General features: G+C 40.3%; 1 protein-coding gene across 1 annotated transcript; it reads right to left on the bottom strand.

Annotated features, from left to right (window-relative positions):
- Positions 1 to 241: 241 nt before the first annotated feature.
- On the bottom strand, positions 242 to 5880 carry LOC142699099 (phosphatidylinositol polyphosphate 5-phosphatase type IV-like). Its single transcript, XM_075847997.1, has 12 exons — positions 5403 to 5880; positions 4939 to 5030; positions 4593 to 4717; positions 4204 to 4323; positions 2746 to 2841; positions 2473 to 2634; positions 2176 to 2291; positions 1831 to 1967; positions 1517 to 1624; positions 855 to 989; positions 650 to 735; positions 242 to 563 (listed from the first exon to the last, which is right to left on the bottom strand). Exons 1-9 carry the CDS (start codon positions 5715 to 5717, stop codon positions 1549 to 1551), a joined length of 1239 nt encoding a protein of 412 aa, XP_075704112.1. The 5' UTR covers positions 5718 to 5880; the 3' UTR covers positions 242 to 563; positions 650 to 735; positions 855 to 989; positions 1517 to 1548.
- Between the last annotated feature and the right edge of the window lie 20086 nt (positions 5881 to 25966).

Genomic DNA, 25966 nt, shown 5'->3' with positions numbered 1-25966 from the left:
TACGACATATGATCTAATCCAGTACATATGGCGGCACGTTCCATACTCTCTCTATTGTGTACATATTTTACAATGTCCTGTCACCTACCACTGGATTAAACGCGATGTCACACAAATAGCGCTGTGAAGAGTCGGTTAAGTGAATTGTATACTCCTAGGTAAGTTGCAGCCGGGCACTGAACCCACTAATAAATACCAGTCACACTTATGGATTGATGTTAAAGATTTATTTATGGTTTTTGTTGATCAAAATATAAGATGGTAAAGATGATGTTATACAAGATCCAGCAAAAACAATGGAAGATGTCCCAGTATATACTGTAATATCAGTAAGGGGTGGTAAATCTGTATTCCAGAGACACAGGAAGAGATGACATGTTCTCCTGTTCTGGGCCTGGTCTTCTGGGTGACATTGATGTCCCGATAACCACACTGATGTCTCTTCCGTGACAGATGTAGACAATTTTAAGTCTCGCCATTGGGATACTTGTAAGATGGCGGGTTCTGCCCTTGGTTGTTATTGGCATTGATGTTGATGTTCTGTTGATATCTGCTGACTTGCTCTGGGGGAGAAGCGCACAACCCTATTAAATATTCATTATTCAGGCTGCTTAACAAATATAGAGAGGACATATCTAGAGGAACTTACCTTTCTTTCTATCAGCAACGATGGCGGCTCCTCCGGTGACAGGGAGCGCTGTTCTCGCCAGATATAACGCGGAATTGATGTTTATGCTGCAAGAGAAATATTTGCTATTAATGCTCTACTAATGTGTGTTTCTTAGCAGGCACAAAATATAGAAGATGTTTTATTGCGGATTTTCCTATTAGATCCTGGGGGTTACACTACAAACCTTGAAGATGGTTGATCCAAGCGGTGGGTTTGATCTAAAGCTGCGCTGTTCAGGATGTTACAGGAACTTTCTGATGTTCACAAAGGTGGAATCATTGTTTTATGCACCTGAGATGGTAAATGTTCCTTAGGAGTCCTGCAAGATGCCAAGTAATGTCTAACATCCATAAGAATGTTCCTTGTATCTATCATGCTTGCTTAGAAGCTAATGCACCATAAAATACAGTTTATCCATCCATCCTAGTGGCAGGATTCTTTAAGACACTTCAAATGGGGACATTTTTTAACTTTTCTATGCCAGTTTTTTTTACGTAGAAAAGTTATAAACGGAACAAAAGTCACAATTTGCGGTAAAAATTGTGATCTGTGTAGTTTCTTCAAGTTTTTTTTATATTAAGACCGGTGTAAGAAACGTCAGTCTTAATAAATTCCCACCAATCTGTTATACTATATACATGCTTACAGTTTTCCTCTAAAACCCACAACCTTCATTTAGAAATTAAAAAAATATCTGAAAACAAGAAAATGTAACTAGAAGATAGAATGACTTATTTACAATTTCTTTATGTTGGTTGATAAATTAAATGACAGATTCAGAGGAAGACTTAAGAGATGGAAGAACATTCTCACAGCAAACATACTAGACAAGTACAATGCTCTCACCTTATGTGCTGTAAGGACATGAACAGACGCAGCTACTTTTTTTGTCCTAACCTCCTAATGCCCTTCAAATAGATCTTGCGGTCAAAGCGTCCACCAGCCAATGGGATGCTGGAATGAGAAATATACTGATGTAAGACATATGATAATGTTAGCGGGTAACCACACAATAATTGTTTAGTTTCACATCCTATATTACTCCAGTACTGTCACCCAGGTATACAGACACCTGCCCCAAAGTGTGAGCTCTGCTATAAGGCCCATGTAGTAATGGCGGCTACTGAAAGGATCTTACCAACAACATGGACATGACTTACTTATCTGAACCAGGTCTGAGCTTTACTTCAAAGATGCCAAAAACGGGTCGGTGGTCTGAGGTCTTCAAAACAGGGCATGAGTCGTATCTCAGGACTCGCACATCTCCCTCGTATTGGCTCTTAAACAACACCCTGTCCTGTAGAGGTCATGAAAATAACAAATATCATCAGTGCAATCATATTATCATTTATTTATAAACCTCATAGCATCATAGACTGAACATTTCGGCCTATTTTATTTAAGTAATATACATTTTGAGACTTTCTTGCATTTAAGGTTTGAAAATCTATCCATGACATCTATTGTTTCTTTAGCTCTGTAGACCTGGAAATAAGATATCTTACCGTATATGATGGAATTCTCTGCTTTTCTGATGTATCGTAGGTGTCTGTGCCAATGTCGAACTTGTATGTAGGAAGGAATTCAATGGTGTGCTCCTTAAACCCTACAAATATGGACCCTTAAGTTAAAAGAAAAAAAAACATGTCAGTATTAAAAACATGTGCAAGAGATGTAGGACTATATAAGAATGTGGTGAACATATCCACCATCATGACAGTGATTTGTATTGATCGGTTGAGGTGTATGTGGTAATAATACAGGCTGAGGAGTGATAGAGATCTGTCTACTAGTAACTGTACCGTTGTTCTTGGCTTCATTCAGATGGTCGTGTTTGAGGAGACTGGACATATCTCTTCCTTTAATATTTTTCAGAAGAGATTCCACGTTTTTTCTGTCCTCTTTTAGTTGAAAATTGAGGTCCCCAAACCAAAAAACTCGATCAAAGCGGCTGGTGACGTCCACTGTAGAATGAGATAAACACAGGACACAATTAGACCACGTGACTGCATTAGACTCAATGGAGATAAATAGATAAAGGAATCGATAGGTTCAACCACATAAGTAATACTCACAGGCATTGGAGTTTATTCTTTCCGGAATAATTTGAGGCAGACGGAGACCCTCGGTGATAGTTTTATAGTCCTGGATCCTCTTGTGGACTGCCCCAACTGCCAACCAAAAATATACATATCAGTAAATATGACCCCCTGGAATTTAGGACAACCACCATATTTAAGTTTTCTCTGACAATAGGTTTCTTTATCATATATTATCTAGGTATCATATCTACTTCTTGGGCTGTGTAGTCTGAATGTTCCCTCAACAATGAATTTTCTGCAAATAGTATTTATTTTAATAGGATTTCTATTGACATTTTAGAAGATGAGACTGGTGGAGTTCCATGATGTGGGTCCGCACTCTGTACACCAGACACACTGATATTTCTGTAGTAGTAGAAAACAAAGGGAGAAGTCCTCCAGCTCACCTGACATAAGAAATGAGTGTCGCTGTCAGCGCCCGGACCTTTTCGTGTCGGCACACGATGCAGGAGCAGAAGTAACAAGGAGGTTAAGTCCAGCGCATGAGTAGAAGTAAAATAGAAATGTTTTTCCAAGTTTAATTAAATTTCCATTAAAAAGTCCATTAGGGTATGGTCCTGGTGTGTGGATAAGAGGAAAAGATGATCCTGTAAGCCTACGCGTTTCGGACGATAGCGACGTCCTTAGACTTGGCTGTAGTGGAAATTTAATTAAACTTGGAAAAACATTTCTATTTTACTTCTACTCATGCGCTGGACTTAACCTCCTTGTTACTTCTGACACTGATATTTCTGTTACTGTAAATCTAAGACACAATCATTTTCTTGACAGAGGATACAGTATTTCTATTAGGGTATGTGCACACGATAACGTCAGTTACGGCTGAAATTACGGAGCTGTTTTCAGGAGAAAACAGCTCCTGCATTTCAGACGTAATTGCTCGTACTCGCATTTTGCGAGGCGTCAATTACGGACGTAATTTGGAGCTGTTCTTCATTGGATTCAATGAAAAACGGCTCCAATTACGTCCCAAGAAGTGTCCAGCACTTCTTTGACGAGGCTGTTATTTGCGTCTTTTGACAGCGACGCGTAAAATTACAGGTCGTCGGCACAGTACATCGGCAAACCCATTGAAATGAATGGGCAGATGTTTGCCGACGTATTCAAGGCTTTTTTTTTCAGACGTATTTCGAGGCGTAAAACGCCTCCAATACGTCTGAAAATAGGTCGTGTGAACCCAGCCTAATAGTCTGTAAAGGACATTAGGCCGTTAATCCTTCCACTATTACTTGTCTCTCACTATATAGAATAAGTTTGATGGATTAGAAGAAGTTTGACCAAATAAGGAAGAACCTTTCATTTTGCACCAAAACATTAATAGTACAGATCTCTTCATATCATCTCATATATTATAGTTTTTTTATGAACCAGCAGCACTTTTATACACAGTAAAACTGTACATAGTCACATATTAATAACAGACATACTTACATCTCATATGGGAATTAATAAACAGGAATGATGTCCCAAAGACAGTGAAGGCAACACTCAAAGCTCCTTTGGTTTTTACATGGTGGAATAGCCTGGTTGTTACATGGGTGTGCTCTACCTCTGTATAAGAAACACAAGGAGAAGGGTCAGTGGTAATAGTACAACATGCAACAATGATACAGATATTTTCCTATTAAACGCTGGAAATATTACTACAACATCATTTCACACTTTGTAACTGTGGAGTAAACTCTCAGATCTCCAATACTCCACAGTGAAGAATCTGAGAGTTGGGTTTTCAGACATCTAGTTCTAATGACTAAATAAGAAGTTCCAACTAATGACTTCAATTAGGACTTATTATGTAGGTGTAAGAAAGTCAATCTTACCTGAGCAGAACCAGATCAGCTCCCGTCGAATAAAGATGGTGAGATACAGGACTCCGAGCCCGGATGAGTGGTATAGCACGTAGTGCGGACCAAGGGTCTCCTGTAATTTTATCTCCCATTCCCGTCTACAAGAAGACACAATTTCAAGTTAACATATTAATAAATGACACCAGATTAAAATACTCAACTCATCTATTAAACAATCAATATTATAACCTCTGGGGTTAAATAGGAAAATTAAGGAGCGATCCTATACTAAGTAGAAGGTCGAGAGAGAATTTCAATCAGCCGACCTGTAGTCCATCTGCAGACATAGACTGTTGTAAGACAACCTGAGAAGACTTACCTGTTTGGACATCCTTCCTGAACGCCAATTACATAAATGTCCTTGGTGTCATCTGATGGCAACAGCAGATCCTCTAGATTTTGTGGGAACTCCTGCTCAAAATATGAAGATATTAATAATGTATACACAGAGCACCAACCAAACTGACATCTTCTATATCGCCTACAAAAAATTCTATCTGATCGAATTGGATTTTAGTCTTTATAGACGATGGCCAGGGCTGCAGTCTTAGGATCGGAGGTATTGCCATTCCAAAGACATAGGTTATTAGTTTGACAGTTTGCAGTGTGTGCAGCAACAGTGATTGGCCCAAATGTTTAGAAAATGTGGGCCTAGGGTAGGATATAATATGTCTATGTGATATCCAACTGCAAACTAAAGACACATGGTTACTGACCCAATTTATCCAACTGTAGATCAGACACACTGATGGGTCACAATAGATATTGTACATTACTTCTCACCTTCCCCTCCATATTCCAGGTGGCAACGTATAATCTCAGCCGTCTATTTGGGAAACAGCGATCCAGTTCTTTAGCGCCAATCACAGCGCTGCTGCCCAAGCTCCTGATTGCGCTCTTCTTGGTGTTCTTTGAGCCAATGTCACAAGGTTTGCTGTGACTTGGATCGCTGCATTTTTCAGCTGGTATGTCTTTGATGATAGAAAACGTCTGGAGCGAGATGTTAGGCTCCTCCATAGTTGGTATCTCTTTCATCAGATTTCCTTTATCAGGAATCTGAGAGACATGATATTTTTTTGTTTTTCTCCAAAAGGGCATGGTTGTTTAATGCCCCGGGTGCAAAACTGCACCAATGTCCATGGTAGAAAACCAGGAGGCAGTAAAGATTGAATTTAACTAATCGCCTCTAGTTCTCTGAAAATAGGACAAATCGCTGACCGTAAAAGCAACACAGTAAGTAACACAGTGTCAATCCAACAGCAAGATCTAGAATGACAAGAGAAAGAAATAGTTAGCGAAAAAACTCTGAGGGAACCAGCTGGAGAAATTAGTTATAAAAGCGGCATTCCAAGTACAGGATCTGGTCAATCAGAAGTGTTTGAAGATCACATTGCTTGGGGTCTTGGGGCTTGGACCAGCTGTGAATGACATTGCTTGGGGTCTGGATGTTGGAACAATGTATTGGTTGAATTGACACAGTATGACATTTACGGGGTTTATGTAATTTTTATATGAGATACTAACCATAATTTAGAACCTCTGTAATTTGTTAATGAAAAATGACAATTGCTATTGAGGATACAGTATTAGTATTAAATCACTTCCCTAATATTTTTATACTAGTAATTATTAATAATAATAGTGTATTTTACATAAGTAGAAAACCTAAAATGCATAATTAGTAATTCCCTAGTAAATATTTATTATGAGAATTACTCCTGTTATAAACTGAAGGGTTCCAATAATAAGTTCTCAGGGCTGCGGGTCATTCACATTCCCTTTCTTTGTGGTTGCTTTATCAATTTACCAGCAGAATACAGATGCCAATTTCAGTCTGCAAGCTGCATTCTGTCTATGGAGCAGAAGTCACAGGCCGCCATATTGCCATTTAGCAACTTCTTAGTAAATTAGTATAACTATTCCAAATATAAACTAAACTTTAAATGGCATACACAGCAGAATTATACCAAAGAATAAAATATTCATAAAGAAACTGATAGATGAGACTCATCTAGAGACGTAGCGCTGATAGAGTACTTACCGGTCACATCCAACTGATGAGTGATAGATCTGTGGCCAGCACCATAGTATATACCCATGCTCTGTGACATCACAATAGCTGTACCCGGGGTGAGTTGCTTTTATGACCACACCCGTAATTTGCATATTTCAATATGGATTTATCATTATTTTTAATAGTAGTGACATCACAATACATAAACCCAAGGTACACGATGTGGCCAAAAGGATGTGGACAGCTGACCCTTTACACCATCATAAGCTTGTTGTACTTCCCATTACAAAGCCATGGATGTTAGCCCAAACCATGACAAATATCCCCAGACCAGTATCAATTCCCCACCAAATAATTTTTATATCAATTGATCAAATTTCAGAATTTAATTAAATTGTTTATAATTTTTTCTGGTGAACCTACACTAATATAAGGAAATATAGTCCCCTAATATACAGTCCTCTAATATGACCATATTGAAATTTCTCCTTTACAAGTGGTAGACATAATGATAATAAGGGAGCTCAAATTTTGTGCATTTACCCTGCACATCTAAGATACTTGAGCAATTTAATTGCACACTAATACTAATACCATATTACTACCACTATCACACAATATCTTCTAGAAATTGAATAATTCAATGTTCCTAATAAAACAAATTGATTAGCGAGAAGTACAGATGTAGCATTGGTAGAGAACTTACCGGTCACATCCAACTGATGAGTGACAGATCTGTGGCCAGCACCATAGTATATACCTACGCTCTGTGACATCACAATAGCTATACCCGAGGTGAGCTGCTTTTATGACCACACCAATAATTTGCATATTTCAATATGGATTTACTATAATTTTTTATAGTAGTGACATCACAATAGATATACCCGGTGTGAGCTGCTTTTATGACCACACTTATCATTTACATATATCAGTATGGCTTCACCATTCATTTTATTGTTTGATTTTTATGTACATTTTTAATGCAATTTCTATATTCATAATGTTTGTCTGTGGTCAGACTCTTACCCAGCACTGCCAAGATTACAGCTCAGGAATAGAATTAAATCCCATAATATATGATAAAAGTCGGGCATATGGGTCACTGGTGGTGCATAGAACTTGTAATGTTCATCTCTCACAGTCGGTTTAGTGTGTGTATAGTTATTACAATCTGTAAGGATCTGCAGCTGCTGAACATCTGATAAATTATAATTTCACTCTCCTGACGAAGCTGAAGCGAAACGTACGTTGGGGGTAGCGCTGCAGATCCACCTGGGGTATGTTACCTATTGATTTATACTTCTCTTAAACTGCAAACTAATATGGGACTCTTTTTAGAGAACATCAGTGCACACAGCAGGGAGATAGTGATAATCTTATTCAGGTTATTATAACTTGTATTGGGAATATGAATTTGATGATATTGTATGATTTGTACCTCTAGAAAAGTTTAGTGTGATCTGTGAGCGCTAATTTTTTCCGGGTATTTTCATCAATTGCTTTACTGTATAGAGAATTTTTTTATTGAAAATAAATGAAATTGTAGTTTTTAATGGGAACGTACTCTGATGAATTCTTTATAGGTGATAAATTATCATTTCTGTCTGTGTGACATGGGGGAAATAATTTATATTATCTGAAAATACATCATTTTAATTTTGAATTTTAATAAAAACCCCCATTAGAGGATGTGACTGTGCACCAGTAAGAACACGCTACATGCTGCATCTCCTGTGCTCAGCCCTCTTACTCCTTACAATCCTGAATACATACTGCTTCACAATTCCCCCACCAGCTTGTAATAGGTATCAGAACAGCTGTGGGCAGCCATTACCTCATGAACCATGTCCTGGAAAGGTACTAGAGGGGGTAAGAATCGATCGAGACATCCTGAGACAAGACGGTCGTACCTGATGTGAACGAATGCAGCGTAAATTATATATATCATAGGCCTACCAGAGAGGGTAGAAGGCCAACAACCATATGTATTCATTAAAAATCGCTGCATTATATTTTTATGGATACCACAATCTCTGCTGCATTTATAGTCAAGAGAACCGAAGAATTTCTTCATAGTCTCTTCATCTGGGTCATTTCTTAGACCATTGATGGCCCATTTGGTAAACTGTAAAGACAGGGATTGGCTTTACTAAACATCAAGTAGTCATGGCAGTCAGAACTCCACGATCAGAAAGTGATGGCATATCCTAATTGTATTCCCCCACTTTATGAGATGTAAAACCACTTTAACCCCTTAAAGACGCCGCCTAGTTTGGGCCTTAAAGAGGCTCTGTCACCAGATTTTGCAACCCCTATCTGCTATTGCAGCAGATAGGCGCTGCAATGTAGATTACAGTAACGTTTTTATTTTTTAAAAACGAGCATTTTTGGCCAAGTTATGACCATTTTCGTATTTATGCAAATGAGGCTTGCAAAAGTACAACTGGGCGTGTTGAAAAGTAAAAGTACAACTGGGCGTGTATTATGTGCGTACATCGGGGTGTGTTTACTACTATTACTAGCTGGGCGTTGTGTATAGAAGTATCATCCACTTCTCTTCACAACGCCCAGCTTCTGGCAGTGCAGCACTGTGACGTCACTCACAGGTCCTGCATCGTGTCGGCACCAGAGGCTACAGATGATTCTGCAGCAGCATCGGCGTTTGCAGGTAAGTCGATGTAGCTACTTACCTGCAAATGCTGATGCTGCTGCAGAATCAAGTGTAGCCTCTGGTGCCGACACGATGCAGGACCTGTGAGTGACGTCACAGTGCTGCACTGCCAGAAGCTGGGCGTTGTGAAGAGAAGTGGATGATACTTCTCATCAGAAAGCCCAGCTAGTAAAAGTAGTAAACACACCACGATGTACGCACATAATACACGCCCAGTTGTACTTTTACTTTTCAACACGCCCAGTTGTACTTTTGCAAGCCTCATTTGCATAAATACGAAAATGGTCATAACTTGGCCAAAAATGCTCGTTTTTTAAAAATAAAAACGTTACTGTAATCTACATTGCAGCGCCTATCTGCTGCATTAGCAGATAGGGGCTGCAAAATCTGGTGACAGAGCCTCTTTAAGGCTCAGACACCATTTTTCAAATCTGACCTGTGTCTCTTTATCTGGTAATAACTTTGGAATGCTATTCTTTATCCAAGCGATTCTGAGAATTTTTTCTCGTGACACATTGTACTTTATGTTAGTGGTAAAATTTGGTCAATACCTTTAGTGTTTATGTGTGAAAAACACCTACATTTAGAGAAATTTTTGAAAAATTGAGATTTTTCTAAATTTGAGTGTATCTGCTTCTAAGACAGATAGTAATACAAAACAAAATAGTTACTAGTTAACATTTTGGAGGTGAAATTTACAAATATATATATATTTTTTAAAGAAATTCCATTATAATCCATTTGTTTTTCTGTAACTCAGAAGGTTTTACCAGAGAAACTTAACTCAATATTTATTGTTCAGATTCTGCAGCTTTTAAAAATGTCCCACATGTGGCCCTAGTGGACTGAAGCACAGGCCTCAGAAGCAAAGGAGCACCTACTAGATTTTGGGGCCTCCTTTTTATTAGAATATATTTTAGGCACTATGTCATGTTTGAAGAGGTCTTGTGGTGCCAAAACATAGGAAACATCCCCAAAAAGACACCATTTCGGATCTACACTCCCAAGTAATTCATCTAACGGTATAGTGAGCATTTTAACCCCACAGGTGTTTTGCTGAATTTATTGAAATTAGGTCATAGAAATTAAAATTTAAACATTTTTCATTTTCACAAAGAATGAAAGAGAAAAAGAACACCAACATTTTTAAATCAAGTTCTCTCAAGTAGCATAATACCCCATATGTTGTCATAAACTGCTATTTGGACATACGGCAGGGCTCAGAATGGCAGGTGCCCCGTTTGGCATGCAGCTGTAGGGTGGTAGTGAATATTTTGACCCCAATGCTGTTTCATAGATTTTATTAGAATTAGGCAGTGAAAATTACAAATTAAATTTTTCCCGAAACATTGCTGTTTTAGCTCTAAATGTTTTATTTTTACAAGGGGTAATTGGAGAAAAAAACACCACACAATTTTTTACTAAATTTCACCTGAGTACAGCAATATCCCATATGTGGCCCTAAACAGCTGTTTGGGCACACGGCAGGGCTCTGAAGAGAAGGAGCGCCATTTGGCTGTAGGAGCGCAGATTTTGCTGCATTGGTGTTAGATGATAGGAGTGAAAGAGCACCATGCACATTTGAGGTCTATGTTAGTGATTTTTCCATAGTTTGCCCCCAATTGCAGGGCTCTGAGGTCAAATAGTAAAACAAACTTCCAAGAAGTGACCCCATTTTTTTAAATATACCCCTCAAAGCATTTATTAAGGGGTGCAGTGAGTATGACCCAATACTACTATTTTTACTAGAAAAATGTGCAGTGGATTTTCCGCTGATATGCCATTTTAGTGCACAATATGTTATACCCAGCTTGTGCCCCTGAAGACAAATACATCATAAACTGTTAAGCCGTTTCTCCCGGGTATGGCAATGCCATATATGTGGATGTGGATCTGCTGTTTGGACACACTGAAGGGTTCAGAATGGCGGGAGCGCCATTTGGTTTATGAAGCACAGATTTTGCTCAGTAATTTTTCTGTTTGGGGTTTTGCTGTTATTTCAGTTTATAATCTGGGGGCATATGTAAACTGTGCGGAGTACATCAGTATATAATAAGAGGATATAATAATGTGGTAAATAAATAATAATCCGCAGTTCTGTGGCCTGTGTCACACTGATAAATGGTGCCCGATCTTATCCCCCTTTTGGATTGCACTCTGCACATTTTGCGTCGCCATATTCTGAGAGCCATAACTTCTTTTTTGTGACAGAGCAGTGTGAGGGCTTATTTTTTGCAGGACAATCTGTAGTTTTTACCGGTACCATTTTTGGATACATGCAACTTTTTGATCACTTTTTATTCTATTTTTTGAGAAGCGTGGTGACTAAAAAACAGCAATTCTGCTATTGTTTTTTATTCTTTTTTTTACAGCGTTCACCGTGTACTATAATTTACATATTTACTTTATTCTGCGGGTCAGTACGATTCTGGCGATACCAAATTTATATTGCTTTTTTATGTTTTACAACTATTTGCACAATAACATTTATTTTGTAAAAAGAATGTATTTTTTCTGTTGCCACATTCTGAGGACCATACATTTTTTATTTATTTTTTGGTCGATAGAGCTGTATGAGGGCTTGTTTTTTGCAATTCGAGCTATATTTCTTTTTATTTGTACCATTTTTGGATACATGCAACTTTTTGATCACTTTTTATAAAAAAAAATTTTGATGACCAAAAACATAGCAATTCTGGTATCGTTTTTTATTATTTATTTTTATGGCGTTCACTGCATTGGATAAATTACATAATATTTTTATAGTTCAGACCATTACGGATGCGGCGATGCCAATTCGTATAGTTTATTTATTTTTTCTAATAATTAAGTTCTTGATAATGGAAAAAGGGTGAGTTTTAAATTTATTACTTTCAATTCGTACTTTTTTATTTTTGTATAAAAAAAATGTTTACTTTTTTTTTTCGTCTCACTAGGGACTTGAAGGTCCAACAGTCCGATCGCTGTTATAATATCCTACAATACTTATGTGTTGCAGGGTATTATACCTGTCAAATACCTACAAATGTATACCACAAAACCATATAGCAAAACGACACTTGGTCAATAACAAAATATCTTTATTAGTGCAATATATACAGATAATATAATATAATCTCATAAAAACAGTTAAAATAATCTAAAACAAAGGATTGCAGTGGTGGTCAGAAAATACACAATATCAAATATATAGTTATTTATATGGTGCAAACAATGTATCACAACTCGGTTTGATCAGGCAAAAGTCACAAAGTAGAGAGATTTCCCAAGTGGCACAAAAAGATATTTTACTGGGAACAACATCCCCTATAAGGCTAGATACACTACTAAAGAAAAAACCTTCACAAAAAATATGGGATACAAACCTCAAGTTCGTGATGACATAATAAACATGTCCTAAGGACACATGGACTAAAAAGTACCACTAAACTGACCCATAAACGGTCCAAGATACAGCAACAACAAGTAACCACCACCACCACCACAGGACCCCAAAGGTCCAACTGTCCGATCGCTGTTATAATATCTTACAATACTTATGTAATCGCCTTCTGCAGATGGCAGACCCAGTGGCTATTATTAGTTCTCCGGTTACCATAGCAACCATCGGCACCCCGCAATTGCGTCGCAAGGTCGCCGATGGCATTGTAACCCCTTAAGTTTTGGTGATTGCTATTGAGCGCCGCATTTAAGGGGTCAATCGGCGTAAACCACTGCTATCGATCCCTGAGGTATGAGCTGTGATAACTACTGTACGATACAGCAGGTATCACAACTCATAAATGTGTCGGGGGTTGGGAATGGCGCTGGATTTCACCTGCACCATACTGTTACTGAGCTGAGCACGAACAATTTGCTCAGCTTGTTGTAATAGTAATGAGCGGAGCAGGAAGGGGTTAAGGACAACCTTAGCAATATGCTAACCTCAGGGGGCCTTCTGTTGAGCTCCTACCACAATCTGCTGTTATCAGACAGCAAATCGGACAGCAAATCGGACGTCAGTGTAAGACACAAATATGAAAAGTCCTGCAAAGGTAGAGTCGCTCCTTACACTGGATTTCTGCTTTACCCAACTGAGGGGTTGTGTAAAAAGGTTGTCTAAAGGTCCATTCACACTGCATTTGCAGTGCACATTCGGCATATGCATCAGTAAATGCTCACATCGCATACCACAATCTTGTCCATTATGGGCTAATATATATTGGTTTACTTTTTTTTTCAGTAATAGGGATTTTGCAAATACACTCTCTTTTTTTATATCATATAGGGCAGATTCAGACGAACGTTGCGTTTTTGCGCGCGCAAAAAACGCAGCGTTTTGCGCGCGTGTCAGCAGCGTGTGCCATGCGGATTTTAACCATGTGTGCGTGTATTACGCGCGTAAGACATGCGTTTTTCCTGCGCGTGTAAAAAACGCACGCAGCTGTTCTGTTTACGCCAGCATACAAAAAGGCCAAGAAAGCAACACCCCTGCTTGATGTGTGCACCTGTGTTTCTTCATTTGTGTGCTTTTGGTGCAACCCAGTGTTCAAACCAGTATTTGCGGTTACTTTGTATGCCACACTGCATTGATGCCACCTAGCTCTCTGGCCCGTGTCCTATTAGCATGGATGGTATCCCGGAGGTTTGGCCAACGCGGTAGCATTCTATGGCCACACCGGCGGAGATCATGTAGGATGTGGGTTCACCCAATAGTGGCCCAACGCACCTCTAAAGGGCATTTTCATACCCTCTTTGCTGACCTCCGTCGTCACCCCAAAAAATTTTGCTCCTTTTGCCGCCTGTCTGTGCCTGCCTTTGATATGCTGCTGGAGCTGGTTCGGCCTGGAATAACCTATCAGGACACCAACATGCGGCGCTGTATTTCCCCAGAGGAGCGCCTCCTTGTCACCTTACGGTATGTGCTGTTTCGTTATCCAGGTTACACACTGTTTTAGGTGCTTCATGTCCTACCTAACATGTTGGCTTTGTGGTTTGTTTTCCTGATTTCCTTTAGATTTTTGGCGACTGGCAATAGCTACCATTCCCTTCATTTCGAATTCCTTCTTGGAGTGTCCACTATTTCCGGCATTGTCCCAGCAACCTGTGTGGTCTTGTGGCTGAGATTGAAGAGCAGCGTGATCCCTCAGCCTACGGCCCAACACTGGCTTCGAATAGCCCAGCAGTTTGAAACCAACACTCAATTTCCCCACTGTATTGGTGCACTGGATGGGAAGCACATCCGTGCCCAAAAACCCCCCCACTTTGGGTCTCGATACTTCAACTACAAGCAGTTTTTTTCCATAGTCTTGCTGGCCTTACATAGTTACATAGTTACATAGTATAGTTACATAGTTACATAGTTAGTACGGCTGAAAAAAGACACATGTCCATCAAGTCCAACCAAGGGAAGGGAAAAGGGAAGGAAAAATTTCTACACATAGGAGCTAATATTTTTTTGTTCTAGGAAATTATCTAACCCTTTTTTAAAGCCATCTACTGTCCCTGCTGTGACCAGCTCCTGCGGTAGGCTATTCCATAAATTCACCGTTCTTACTGTAAAGAAGCCTTGTCGCCTCTGCAGCTTGAACCTTTTTTTCTCCAGACGGAGGGAGTGCCCCCTTGTTTTTTGAGGGGGTTTTACAAGGAACAGGATATCACCATATTTTTTGTATGTGCCATTAATATATTTATATAAGTTAATCATGTCCCCCCTTAGTCATCTTTTTTCAAGGCTAAATAGGTTTAATTCTTTCAATCTTTCCTCATAACTTAAATTCTCCATGCCCCTTATTAGCTTCGTTGCTCTTCTTTGTATTTTTTCCAACTCCAGGGCATCCTTTCTATGAACTGGAGCCCAGAACTGAACTGCATATTCTAGATGGGGCCTCACTAATGCTTTGTAAAGTGGCAATATTACATCTCTGTCCCGCGAGTCCATGCCTCTTTTAATACACGACAATATACTGCTGGCCTTTGAAGCAGCTGATTGACACTGCATGCTGTTATTGAGTTTATGATTTACAAGAACACCCAGATCCTTCTCAACAAGTGAATCCGCCAGTGTAGCTCCCCCTAGGACATATGATGCATGCAGGTTGTTGGTACCCAGATGCATAACTTTACATTTATCTACATTAAACTTCATTTGCCAAGTGGACGCCCAAACACTTAGTTTGTTTAAATCTGCCTGCAATTCACAAACATCTTCCATAGTCTGAACTATATTACATAGCTTGGTGTCATCTGCAAAAATAGAAATAGTGCTATTAATCCCATCCTCTATATCATTAATAAATAAGTTGAATAATAGTGGTCCCAGCACTGAACCCTGGGGTACACCACTTATAACCGGTGACCATTCAGAGAAGGAATCATTGACCACAACTCTCTGGATACGGTCCTTGAGCCAATTCTCAATCCAATTACAAACTATATTTTCTAAACCTATAGTCCGTAATTTACCCATTAGGCGTCTATGGGGGACAGTGTCAAATGCCTTTGCAAAGTCCAAAAACACTAAATCCACAGCGGCCCCTCTGTCTAGACTTCTGCTTACCTCTTCATAAAAACAGATTAGGTTAGTTTGACAACTTCTGTCCTTAGTAAAACCATGCTGGCTGTCACTTATAATGCTATTTATTGTCACATAATCCTGTATATAGTCCCTCAATAGCCCCTCAAACATTTTCCCCACGATGGATGTTAAGCTTACTGGTCTATAATTACCCGGGGAAGACCTAGAGCCCTTTTTGAAAATAGGCACCACATTTGCCCTGCGCCAGTCCCTTGGCACTATACCAGTCACTAGAGATTCTCTGAATATTATGAAAAGGGGGACAGAAATAACTGAACTAAGCTCTTTAAGAATTCTAGGGTGTAACCCATCTGGTCCCGGAGCCTTGTGCACATTTATTTTATTTAATTTAGCTTGGACCATCTCTACATTCATCCAATTCAGTATATCAGCCGATATATTAACAGCACTGGCACCGGCTACATCAGCTGCTCTTTCTTCAGTTGTATATACAGAGCTAAAGAACCCACTTAGTAACTCTGCCTTCTCTTGATCCCCTGTGATCAACTCCCCATTACCATTATCTAGGGGTCCTACATGTTCAGACCTTGGCTTTTTTGCATTTATATGCTTGAAGAATTTTTTAGGATTTGTTTTACTATCCTTGGCCACCTGCCTTTCATTTTGTATTTTTGCTAATTTTATTACATTTTTACAGATTTTATTAAGCTCTTTATATTTTACAAAGGCTACAGCTGTACCCTCAGATTTGTATTTTTTAAATGCCCTTTTTTTGTCATGTATTGCCCCTTTCACAGAAGGTGTAAGCCATGTGGGGTTTAATTTGAGTCGTTTATACTTATTACCTGTAGGAATAAATTTTGCACTATAATAACTCAAAGTAGATTTGAAAATCTCCCATTTATCATTTGTCCCATTATTTGACATTAGTTCTTCCCAGTCTATATCCTGAATTGCAGCCCTCATCCTGGGGAAATTGGCTTTCTTAAAATTAAATGTTTTTGCCCTCCCAGCCTGCGTTTGTTTTTTACAGTGTAGGTAAAATGTAACTATATTGTGATCACTGTTACCGAGGTTTTCACGAACATTGACATTCCCAACAAGATCTGCATTATTAGAAATGACCAGATCCAACAGAGCTTCACCTCTAGTCGGGTCTTCCACAAACTGGCCCATAAAATTTTCCTGCAACAGGTTGAGGAAATGTCTCCCCTTTGCAGTTGAAGCCGAACCATGACACCAATTAATATCCCGGAAATTAAAATCTCCCATTATCACTACAGTACCCGCCTGTGCAGCCCGCTCCATCTGTTTATATAGCTGAACTTCCATCTCCTCAGTTATATTGGGGGGTCTATAGATTACACCAAAAGTAATTTTTTCAGTGTTTACCTCCCTTTCTAGTTCCACCCACAAGGTTTCAACCTCCTCACAGTCTTCACCCACTATTGTCTCTTTCACACTCGCCTTCATATCACTTCTCACATACAGACATACACCACCACCTTTCCTATTTGTCCTGTCTTTACGAAAAAGTGTAAAACCCTGTAGATTTACAGCCCAGTCATGTGAAGAGTCCAGCCATGTTTCAGCAACACCAACTATATCTATATTTCCTTCCAGTATCAAGGCCTCCAGCTCCCCCATTTTACTTGCTAGACTTCTGGCATTTGTGAACATACACTTTAACTTGCCTGTCAGTTTTTCACTTTTATTATCAGAAATGTGATTTGACATTAATCGGTCCTTTTTATTTACACTGATGTTTTGTAACGAAAGGATCTCCTTATCCTGTTGTCTAGTCCTCTCCCCACATTCTGTTTCTCCCCCCACCAATATAGTCTGACCCCTCTCTAACCTGGCTACCCCTTTTTTTTCTACATTGACCTCCCTCCTCAGCCCTAGTTTAAATACTCCACCACCCCAGCTAGAATTCTCTCCCCCAGCACAGCGGACCCCCTTCCATTTAGGTGCAAATCATCTGCAGAATACAGTTTGTACCCCAATGAAAAGTCAGCCCAGTGCTCTAGGAACCCAAAACCTTCTCCTCTACACCAAGACTTCAGCCATGCATTTAACTCCCTAAGCTCCCGCTGTCTTTCCTGTGATGCGCATGGCACAGGCAGTATTCCTGAGAATACAACCTTGGAGGTCCTTCCCTTCAGCTTGTAGCCTAGTTCTTTAAAATTATTCTTAAGGCTCCTCCACCTACCATTTATTCTGTCGGACTGTAATTTGTGCTTTACCATCGTGGACATCGGGTCCTATGGAAGCTCTGCGGATGCCCGCATTTTTCGCTCGTCCAGAATGGGCCAGCGTCTAATGTCTAACCAACTTGATGTTCCCGAGCCTAGCATCCTCCCTGGCACCAGCGGTCCACCCGTTCCTTATGTTATGGTTGCAGATGAGGGTTTTGCCCTCAGCAGACAAGTCATGCGTCCATATGCGCGGAGGGGCATGGATAACCGTAGGCGCATTTTCAATAACCGGCTAGGCAGAGCACGGAAAGTGGTGGAATGCGCCTTTGGCATCATGACCAGCAAGTGGAGGGTCCTGATGACAGCAATGCAAATGTTGCTGTCAAATGTGACATGTGTGATCAAAGCCTGTGTTGTGCTGCACAACTTTACCCGCATCCATGATGCCGCTCATGATGGGGAATATATGTTAACATCTGCACCCACCACCAGCCTCGCCCAGGCTGCTCGGCCAGGGCGGCCACCGACATCTGGCCTGCGAGTGCGCCACCAATTTGCTGAGTATTTTGACAGCCAGCCTTGATATGTAACCTGCCAGAACGTAGCCATTTGAGGTGTGGTGAAGTTAGTATTCTTTTGTCGAACGTCTGTTTATCCCTCTAGTCCTTTTTTGGTTTGGGGGGGGGGGGTTAGGGACTCGCAAAACTTGAGGCCCCTTGACGTGGGCTCGGGAGGCGTTTGGAATACCCTTTTTTTAAGCCAATAATTCCTGGACATAACATCCTCTTGTACTAAACCTATATGGAGAGCACCAAAAGAGCAGCGCCAGCCAAACCCAAGTCCCAAAGGTTAAACATTAATAAGATGAATATCTATTGTATGCATATAAGATAAAGGGACAAAGAAAAAAGGGCGGGGGGCGGGACTTACAAGCCCTAAATGAGCATGATGGTAACGGTGGGGATACACTCTAAATGAATTATAAACCTAGAAACGGAGTCCGACACACCAAGGTTTGGTTAAAAATGACAAATTTTATTAGAACAGATAACAAAAGACATTTAAAAGTTAAAGATGATGGCCACAGTGTGAAAAGGATGCCAGACAGTGATGTAGGCAATGTTAGAGTTGTAATACATTAAATAACAAAGTGACAAGGGGAAGAAATGAGCAATTCCTAATTCATAAATGAATGAATAAATGAAATAAATAAATAAATGAATAAATAAATATATAAATAAATAAATATGAGTGTAGCTATAGTGCACACAGTCCTGCACCCAGTGTAATGGGTGAGGATCACACCAGGCGGTGATATTAATCACAGCCAGATGCAGGAGTTGGAGAGAGCAACAGTCCACTCGCACATGTATAACCAACAAAGGAATACATGCATAGAAGGAACGGCTGAAATAGCTGAAATGAAGCAAAACGTCTTACCCATGTCACAGTTGGCACTGTCTGGCATCAACCCCGACGCGCGTTTCGGCCCTCGAGCCTTCGTCTGGGGGTGGTGTCAGAAAGTGAAAAGACCACATTTAAACCAACAAAAGCCAATAAAACAGCAGGGGAGCAGCTGTGGCTGCTTGAAATCATTGTTGACACATGATGTGTCGCGGCCCGACAGTCCGGTGTATCATCCGCCGGAAACGGAGCAGAGACGAGGATCTGGTGTCCCGCGACCCAGTCCGGCCAGGGACACAGACAGCCGGAAAAGAAGTTCCGGCGTATCAGCATCCCAGGCACGACCCTGGACCCAGGAGGACGAGAGCCACGCCTCCATGTTATTCCGGCCGCGGCAGCGAAATCCCAGACCGCCAGGCCGCGCATGCGCACTGAACAAAGATAGAGCAACGAACATCATAGGGGAAACAGAGTATACATATATCAGATTGCAAGTGCCAGAATAATAATGAAATGTTTGGATGAATTTAATCACAGTATGTATGGCACAGAAAAACAAAATATATAAATTTAAATAAAACAAATTGAATAAATAGATGAAATGAATGCAAAAATATATATACAATATGTGAAAAATATAATAAAAATGAATGTTAATAAGAATAAATATGAAAATAAAAATAAATATAAATAAAAATAAATATGAATAAAAATAAATAAATAAAAAATAATAAAAAGTAAAAAATAAAAAATATATATAATAAAAGAATGTGTGTAAAATATATATATAACAGAATTGGAAAAATGAATGAAAACATAATAATAAAATAAATATAAATATTGCATTGGTTACAATTTATTCATTCTTTATTCGACTGTCCCTACTGCTTTCCCTACCGCAATTCCATAGTATAAACAAATAAGAAAATATAAAAGGATATTGCATGTATGCGTATGTGCACAAATCCAAAGAAATTTCCATATATTTTCTCTCAGACCAAACATAGGCAGATGCAATCAGATAGATCCACATAATTCCAATATTACAGTTTGGTTTAAATCGAGATATACAAGTACAAGTTGTTAAAAAGGGGGGGCCATGTGAGCGCATACCCAAATATATACATGAAAATATAAAAATATATATATATATATATACACACATACATGAACCAGAAATATAAATATAAAAACTAGTGGTTATGTGACCTATAAAGAATGTATAACAACTGTTATATGTGTTAAAAAATCTATATATATATATATATATATATATATGTGGTGTGATATATACATATATGTGCGCCCACTCATATGTACAAAAAATGTATATCAAGATTCATGTATAATATGTACACACAATACATTCAGAAAATATCAACATATATGAATACAATAATTTAATACACTATAGTCAAGACCCAAGAAAACGTGAAAAAGTGTGTTATCCAAAATTATGATGGCACTGTTTCACGCACCAATGATGAATGTGATGTGAAAGTGTATGTACTACTAGATAAGTGATAGTGACTAAAGAATGCTAAATAGGTACATAATTGAACTAAAAATCAGGATATGTAGATGGTGTAAAATTAGGAATATAAAACGTATGTGTGTGTATGCGTGCAAAGATAAAGAGATAAAATAAGGTAAGTGAAGGGTGTACGTGTGTAGGTGTATGTGTGTGTATAACAATAATCATAAGGTGAGAAAATTAATAGAAGAAATCCATTTGAATAATAGAATAAAATAGTGTAAAAAGCACACTTGAATAATTCCTGCGGATACAGGAAACTGATATTGACACCCAACTATGCAAATTTACACTAATAATGCATATTTAAATATTTACACATATTAATATCATATCCCCATGATTTTCTGCATGTCCATTGTTGAAAAATGGTTGAGTAAATCCCCTAGAATAAACTGTCTAGAGATCAAATAAGGAAGTTGTTATGGTCTCAGGAGGTCATTAAATGTTAGATCACAGCAAGTTCGAAAACGATCATCTGTAACATTAAAAATAAAAATTAGGAAAATAAAATAAAAATTAGAAACGACAGTGACTTAATCGTTGCTAAAATAAAAACTGACACCATGGGAAAACCCGACACCCCTATAAAAATGCTGCAAATCCCAAATTTTCGTTCAGGCCATTCGGTTGTACTGTCTTTAATTTCCAGATCCATCTGGATTCCAATTTTGCCAGTTTTTTCATTATTGAACCACCTCTCAAGTCAGTCTTTACACAATCAATGCCTTTGACTTTGAGGGCTCTGGATTCACATCCATGATACGTAAAGAAATGCCTCGGGAGAGTTTTTAATAAATCAATGTTTTCTGGGGCAGTGCCCCTCGCTGCCTCTATGCTGTTCACGTGTTCCCTTGTTCTAATTTTGAGTTCTCTACTGGTAAGACCAATGTAGATCTTTGGGCACGGACACCAGGCGTAATAAATCACACCCTTAGTACCACAGTTGATTGGCCACGTGATTTTGTATGTCATCTGGCCAGTTGAATCCACAAATTCATCACTGTTAGCCACATTTGGGCAGGCTATGCATCTTCCGCAGGGGCGACAGCCCCATTTTGGTTTTGATGCTCCAAAGATTGGTTTTATACTTTGGGGTTGGTGGTAACTGTGGACAAGGGTATCCTGAAGATTCCTTGCTCTTCTCGATGCTACCGCAGGTTTTGAAGGGAGAATTTTTGATAAGGTAGCATCGGTTTGTAATATTGACCAATGTTTGGCCAAACATTTCCTCATCTGTCCCCATCTGTCATGGTAAGTGGTAACATACCTGATTGTCGAATCCACATTTCTCTTGGTGCTGGAGTGAAGAAGTTGGGTCCGTGTCGAACGCCTTGCCCTCTCGTATGCCCTGTTGATACATCTTCTGTTGTATCCCCTGTCAAGAAAACGTTGTTTAAGATTCTTGGCCTGTAACTCGAAGTCATCATTAGATGAGCATAGCCTTTTAATCCTCAAAAACTGGCCGATAGGGATGGCACGGATCAGATGACTAGGGTGCGAAGATGAGGCATGTAAGTATGCATTAACTGACGTATCCTTTCTATGTATATCTGTCCTGATATACCCGTCGTTATCCCGTCTGATCAATACGTCCAGAAAATCAATAGCTACTTCACTAGTTTTCCAGGTCAGGTGAATGTTCAGATCATTGATGTTAAGATTTCTCATGAAAAGAGCAAATTCATCACTGGTGCCATGCCAAATAATAAAGATATCATCAATGAACATCCTCTTGTGTAGACAAAGGATTTCCTGCCCTATATGTCAGTGCCCCTTTCTGCGTAAAGGTAGGTATGGGCAAACAATAACTATACTAATAACACCTCAGTTCCTGGTATTCCAAACCCCTTCCGATCAACGAAGACCTCAACGATGTGGTGGAGAAAAGTCATACCGTCCAAACCTCTTACGCCATGGCACCTCATAGCGGTAGAGGCTGTAGAAATCGGTGATCTATGTAACAGAAGGATTGTCCACACGGGAGTGAAATATATAAAACATTGGCGTTTATGTTATTTGCACATACACTCCATAACACAAAAAAACACACACGGGAGAACATACCCCAACAAAAATTGGCACCAACATGATGCATTGCATAAAGAAACCTGGAAGGATTCCTAGGGTGTCATGGCTTTTTAACATTTGGCCTTAGAACACACACGCCCCTACAGATTGTGATAGGTATGGGGCGGCGAGGTGTAAGCAGACATATCCGCACCACTATGCTGTCCCCGGCCCTGATGAGGATGTTCCTGCACAGCATAGTGGGGGTGATACTGGGTCTGGTAGCCGTGGGGCTGCATGGGAGACTGTAAACTTGGGGCAGGTAGGGAGTATGGAGGTAAGTGACGGACAGGGCCAGCCATTGGGCCAGGGGAGAGGTATCTTGGGCCTGGAGGATATTGCGGCATCTGCGATATTCCAGGGGCAGGTTGGGAGGGCCCTGGAAAATGGACCCCCACGGAGGGCATAAAGACACTACGCCACTGCTCGATAGCTGTGAAGCACCGCCCTGGACTAAGCGGGGGTGTAGCACTGTCGATTATCGACAGCATATTCGATTGCAGCCGCACCAGCCTATGCACTGGTACCCTGCGCATTAAAGGTGCCATGCTGCGACAAAAAAAGTTGTGGTTGTCCTCATCAGCTGCACGGCGCAGGTACTCCAGAACACGCGCGTCCACCAGTGCACCTGCGGGTGGGTTGACAGGGCGTCTGCGGCGGGGTGCTGCATGGCTAGGTGCCACTTGGTCCGGTGACCCAGCTTCAGGCGCTGAGGCGACTGGGACTGGATCCTCTCTGGTGGGGTCCGGGGTTAGGGTGACCAGGGGAGCGGCGGCTTCGGACGCCTGGATAGACTCGGGCCGTGCCTCCTCTTCAGACGCGTCAAGAGTGTCGCTAGTTCTAGAATATAGGGGAGACGTCAGTTGAGGAACCCAATTTACTGTGCAAACACAAAGCTGCTTTGGCGTATCTTACATTTTTGGGAGATCACGTTTGCAAAAAGGGACAACAACGAGTACTTACGGTTGCATGTCCATTATTTCCCGCAGGAACAACAACTGCTCATAATAAATATAGCGGCGTTTCCTGGTGCCACCTTCTCCGCTGCGCCCGCCGGAACCATATTCTCTCCGGAACTGGTCCCTTGAACTTCGCCACCGTCTCTTTACATCGTCCACTGTATAAATAATAAAGAACACATCATTCAAGAAACACACCAGATGTTACTGCGCACACAGACAGTGCATATAAACTGGTGTACCACACGTCCACACAAGAACACACCTAACTTGATGATACTATAAAGATGCCACTGAACGGAAACGTTGCCAATGACAGGCATTGATTCACCAGGGACGCAATAGGCAATATGGATGTCATTATACACATATATGTCGACACACATATATACACTCACCAATGCGTTGGCGGTCACGGGTGCGGCTGTCGGCCCACTCCTGCTCGAACAGCGCCTCTGCAATATGCTCCCATGCTGCCTCCTTGACTGTGCGGTCATGGTATGACTCCGCATGGATGTTCCAGACCTCCGGACGTTCTTGAACTAAAGCGATGAGCTTAGCAACATCCATCTGGCGAGGCATGGCTGCAAGCTGCTTGTGGTGCTGTAGTAAACGGTTTGGCCTCTTTTTGAAAACCTGCTCTCTAAGCTACTTCCTGCTTTTCTGCTGGTTTCAACTAGTTAGTTCAAACTCCTTAGCATAGAGCCAACGTGTCCTGCGTGAAAAACGCGCGTTCGGCGCTGCTGCCACCGTATGACATGCGTGATTTTCACGCACACATTGACTTCAATGGGTGCGTGATGCGCGAAATAAGCAGAGATATTGAACCTGTCGCGTTTTGTACGCAGCAAACAAACGCTGCGCAAAAATCACGCACTGTTTGAACTGCCCCATTGACTTCTATAGGGCTGTGCGTGGCGCGCGAAAAAAACGCGGCCTGCACGCACGCAAATCACGCTCGTGTGAATCCCCCCATAAAGTGAGTTTTGGGAACCACAACGGTGTGTACCACCAGTATTGTACTAATTTTTATTAAGGAAATGGGAAGAAGGGATAAGAGTCATGGTTCCTAGGGGAAATTAAAATAGTGAAAGCAATAAACTTTATTTAACAAATGTAATTTAATTTATTTTTATTTATTTTTTACAATTGTCCAACGTAGGTCAAATTAAATGACGGTGCAGATGACCCCCTATCCTGCTCCATGAAGGCACAATTTGCCTTATGTATAATTAGCTATCATTTGCTACTTCTCATACAAGAAACCAAACCTTTTTATTGACTGAGGTTGGTAAGAATATGACTTTGAATTGAGCTATATTCGTCGCTTTGTGGTAAACTTTGTAGAGATCTGATAACAGAGGTATAATGATCTTTATTCCAAGTGTGCTGTGTTGTGTGCACTGAGTGGATCAGCATTTGCTGATGGTCAATGAACACTGTATCCGTTTCTTTCAGTTCTCTTGTGTGCACTGAGTGGATCAGCATTTGCTGATGGTCAATGAACACTGTATCCGTTTCTTTCAGTTCTCTTGTGTGCACTGAGTGGATCAGCATTTGCTGATGGTCAATGAACACTGTATGCGTTTCTTTCAGTTCTCTTGTGTGCACTGAGTGGATCAGCATTTGCTGATGGTCAATGAACACTGTATGCGTTTCTTTCAGTTCTCTTGTGTGCACTGAGTGGATCAGCATTTGCTGTTGGTCAATGAACACTGTATCCGTTTCTTGCAGTTCTCTTGTGTGCACTGAGTGTATCCGCTTTTGCTGTTAGTAAGTAAACATTGTATCAGTGTCTTCGGATTCTCTTGGTGTAGATGCAAGATACAATAGACAAAAGCACGATAAGGTGTCGTGCTAAGATTTATAACTTGAACTGCTGATAAAACTCTGTGTGCGTTAATCAGTGAAGTAACTCGGCAGCCCACACTGTGTTGTTACATATCGCTGACCACTTCTGTTAGGATCAGCAGCGAT

This window comes from Rhinoderma darwinii, unplaced genomic scaffold (genome assembly GCF_050947455.1).
Source record: "Rhinoderma darwinii isolate aRhiDar2 unplaced genomic scaffold, aRhiDar2.hap1 Scaffold_129, whole genome shotgun sequence".
NCBI classification, from domain to species: Eukaryota; Metazoa; Chordata; class Amphibia; order Anura; family Rhinodermatidae; genus Rhinoderma; species Rhinoderma darwinii.
The sequence above is the reverse complement of the archived record's forward strand: the minus strand, read 5'-3'. Positions and strand labels throughout refer to the sequence as shown.

What these genes read in the sequence shown, in the direction of transcription:
- LOC142699099 (XM_075847997.1), bottom strand. Translation starts at nt 5,717, where the DNA reads ATGCCCTTTTGGAGAAAAACAAAAAAATATCATGTCTCTCAGATTCCT. An exon ending in CAGGAAGGATGTCCAAACAG is followed by an intron (nt 4,718 to 4,938) that starts GTAAGTCTTCTC and finishes GTCTTCTTGTAG; the next exon opens with ACGGGAATGGGAGATAAAAT. An exon ending in CTCAGACCTGGTTCAGATAA is followed by an intron (nt 1,625 to 1,830) that starts GTAAGTCATGTC and finishes TTCTCATTCCAG; the next exon opens with CATCCCATTGGCTGGTGGAC.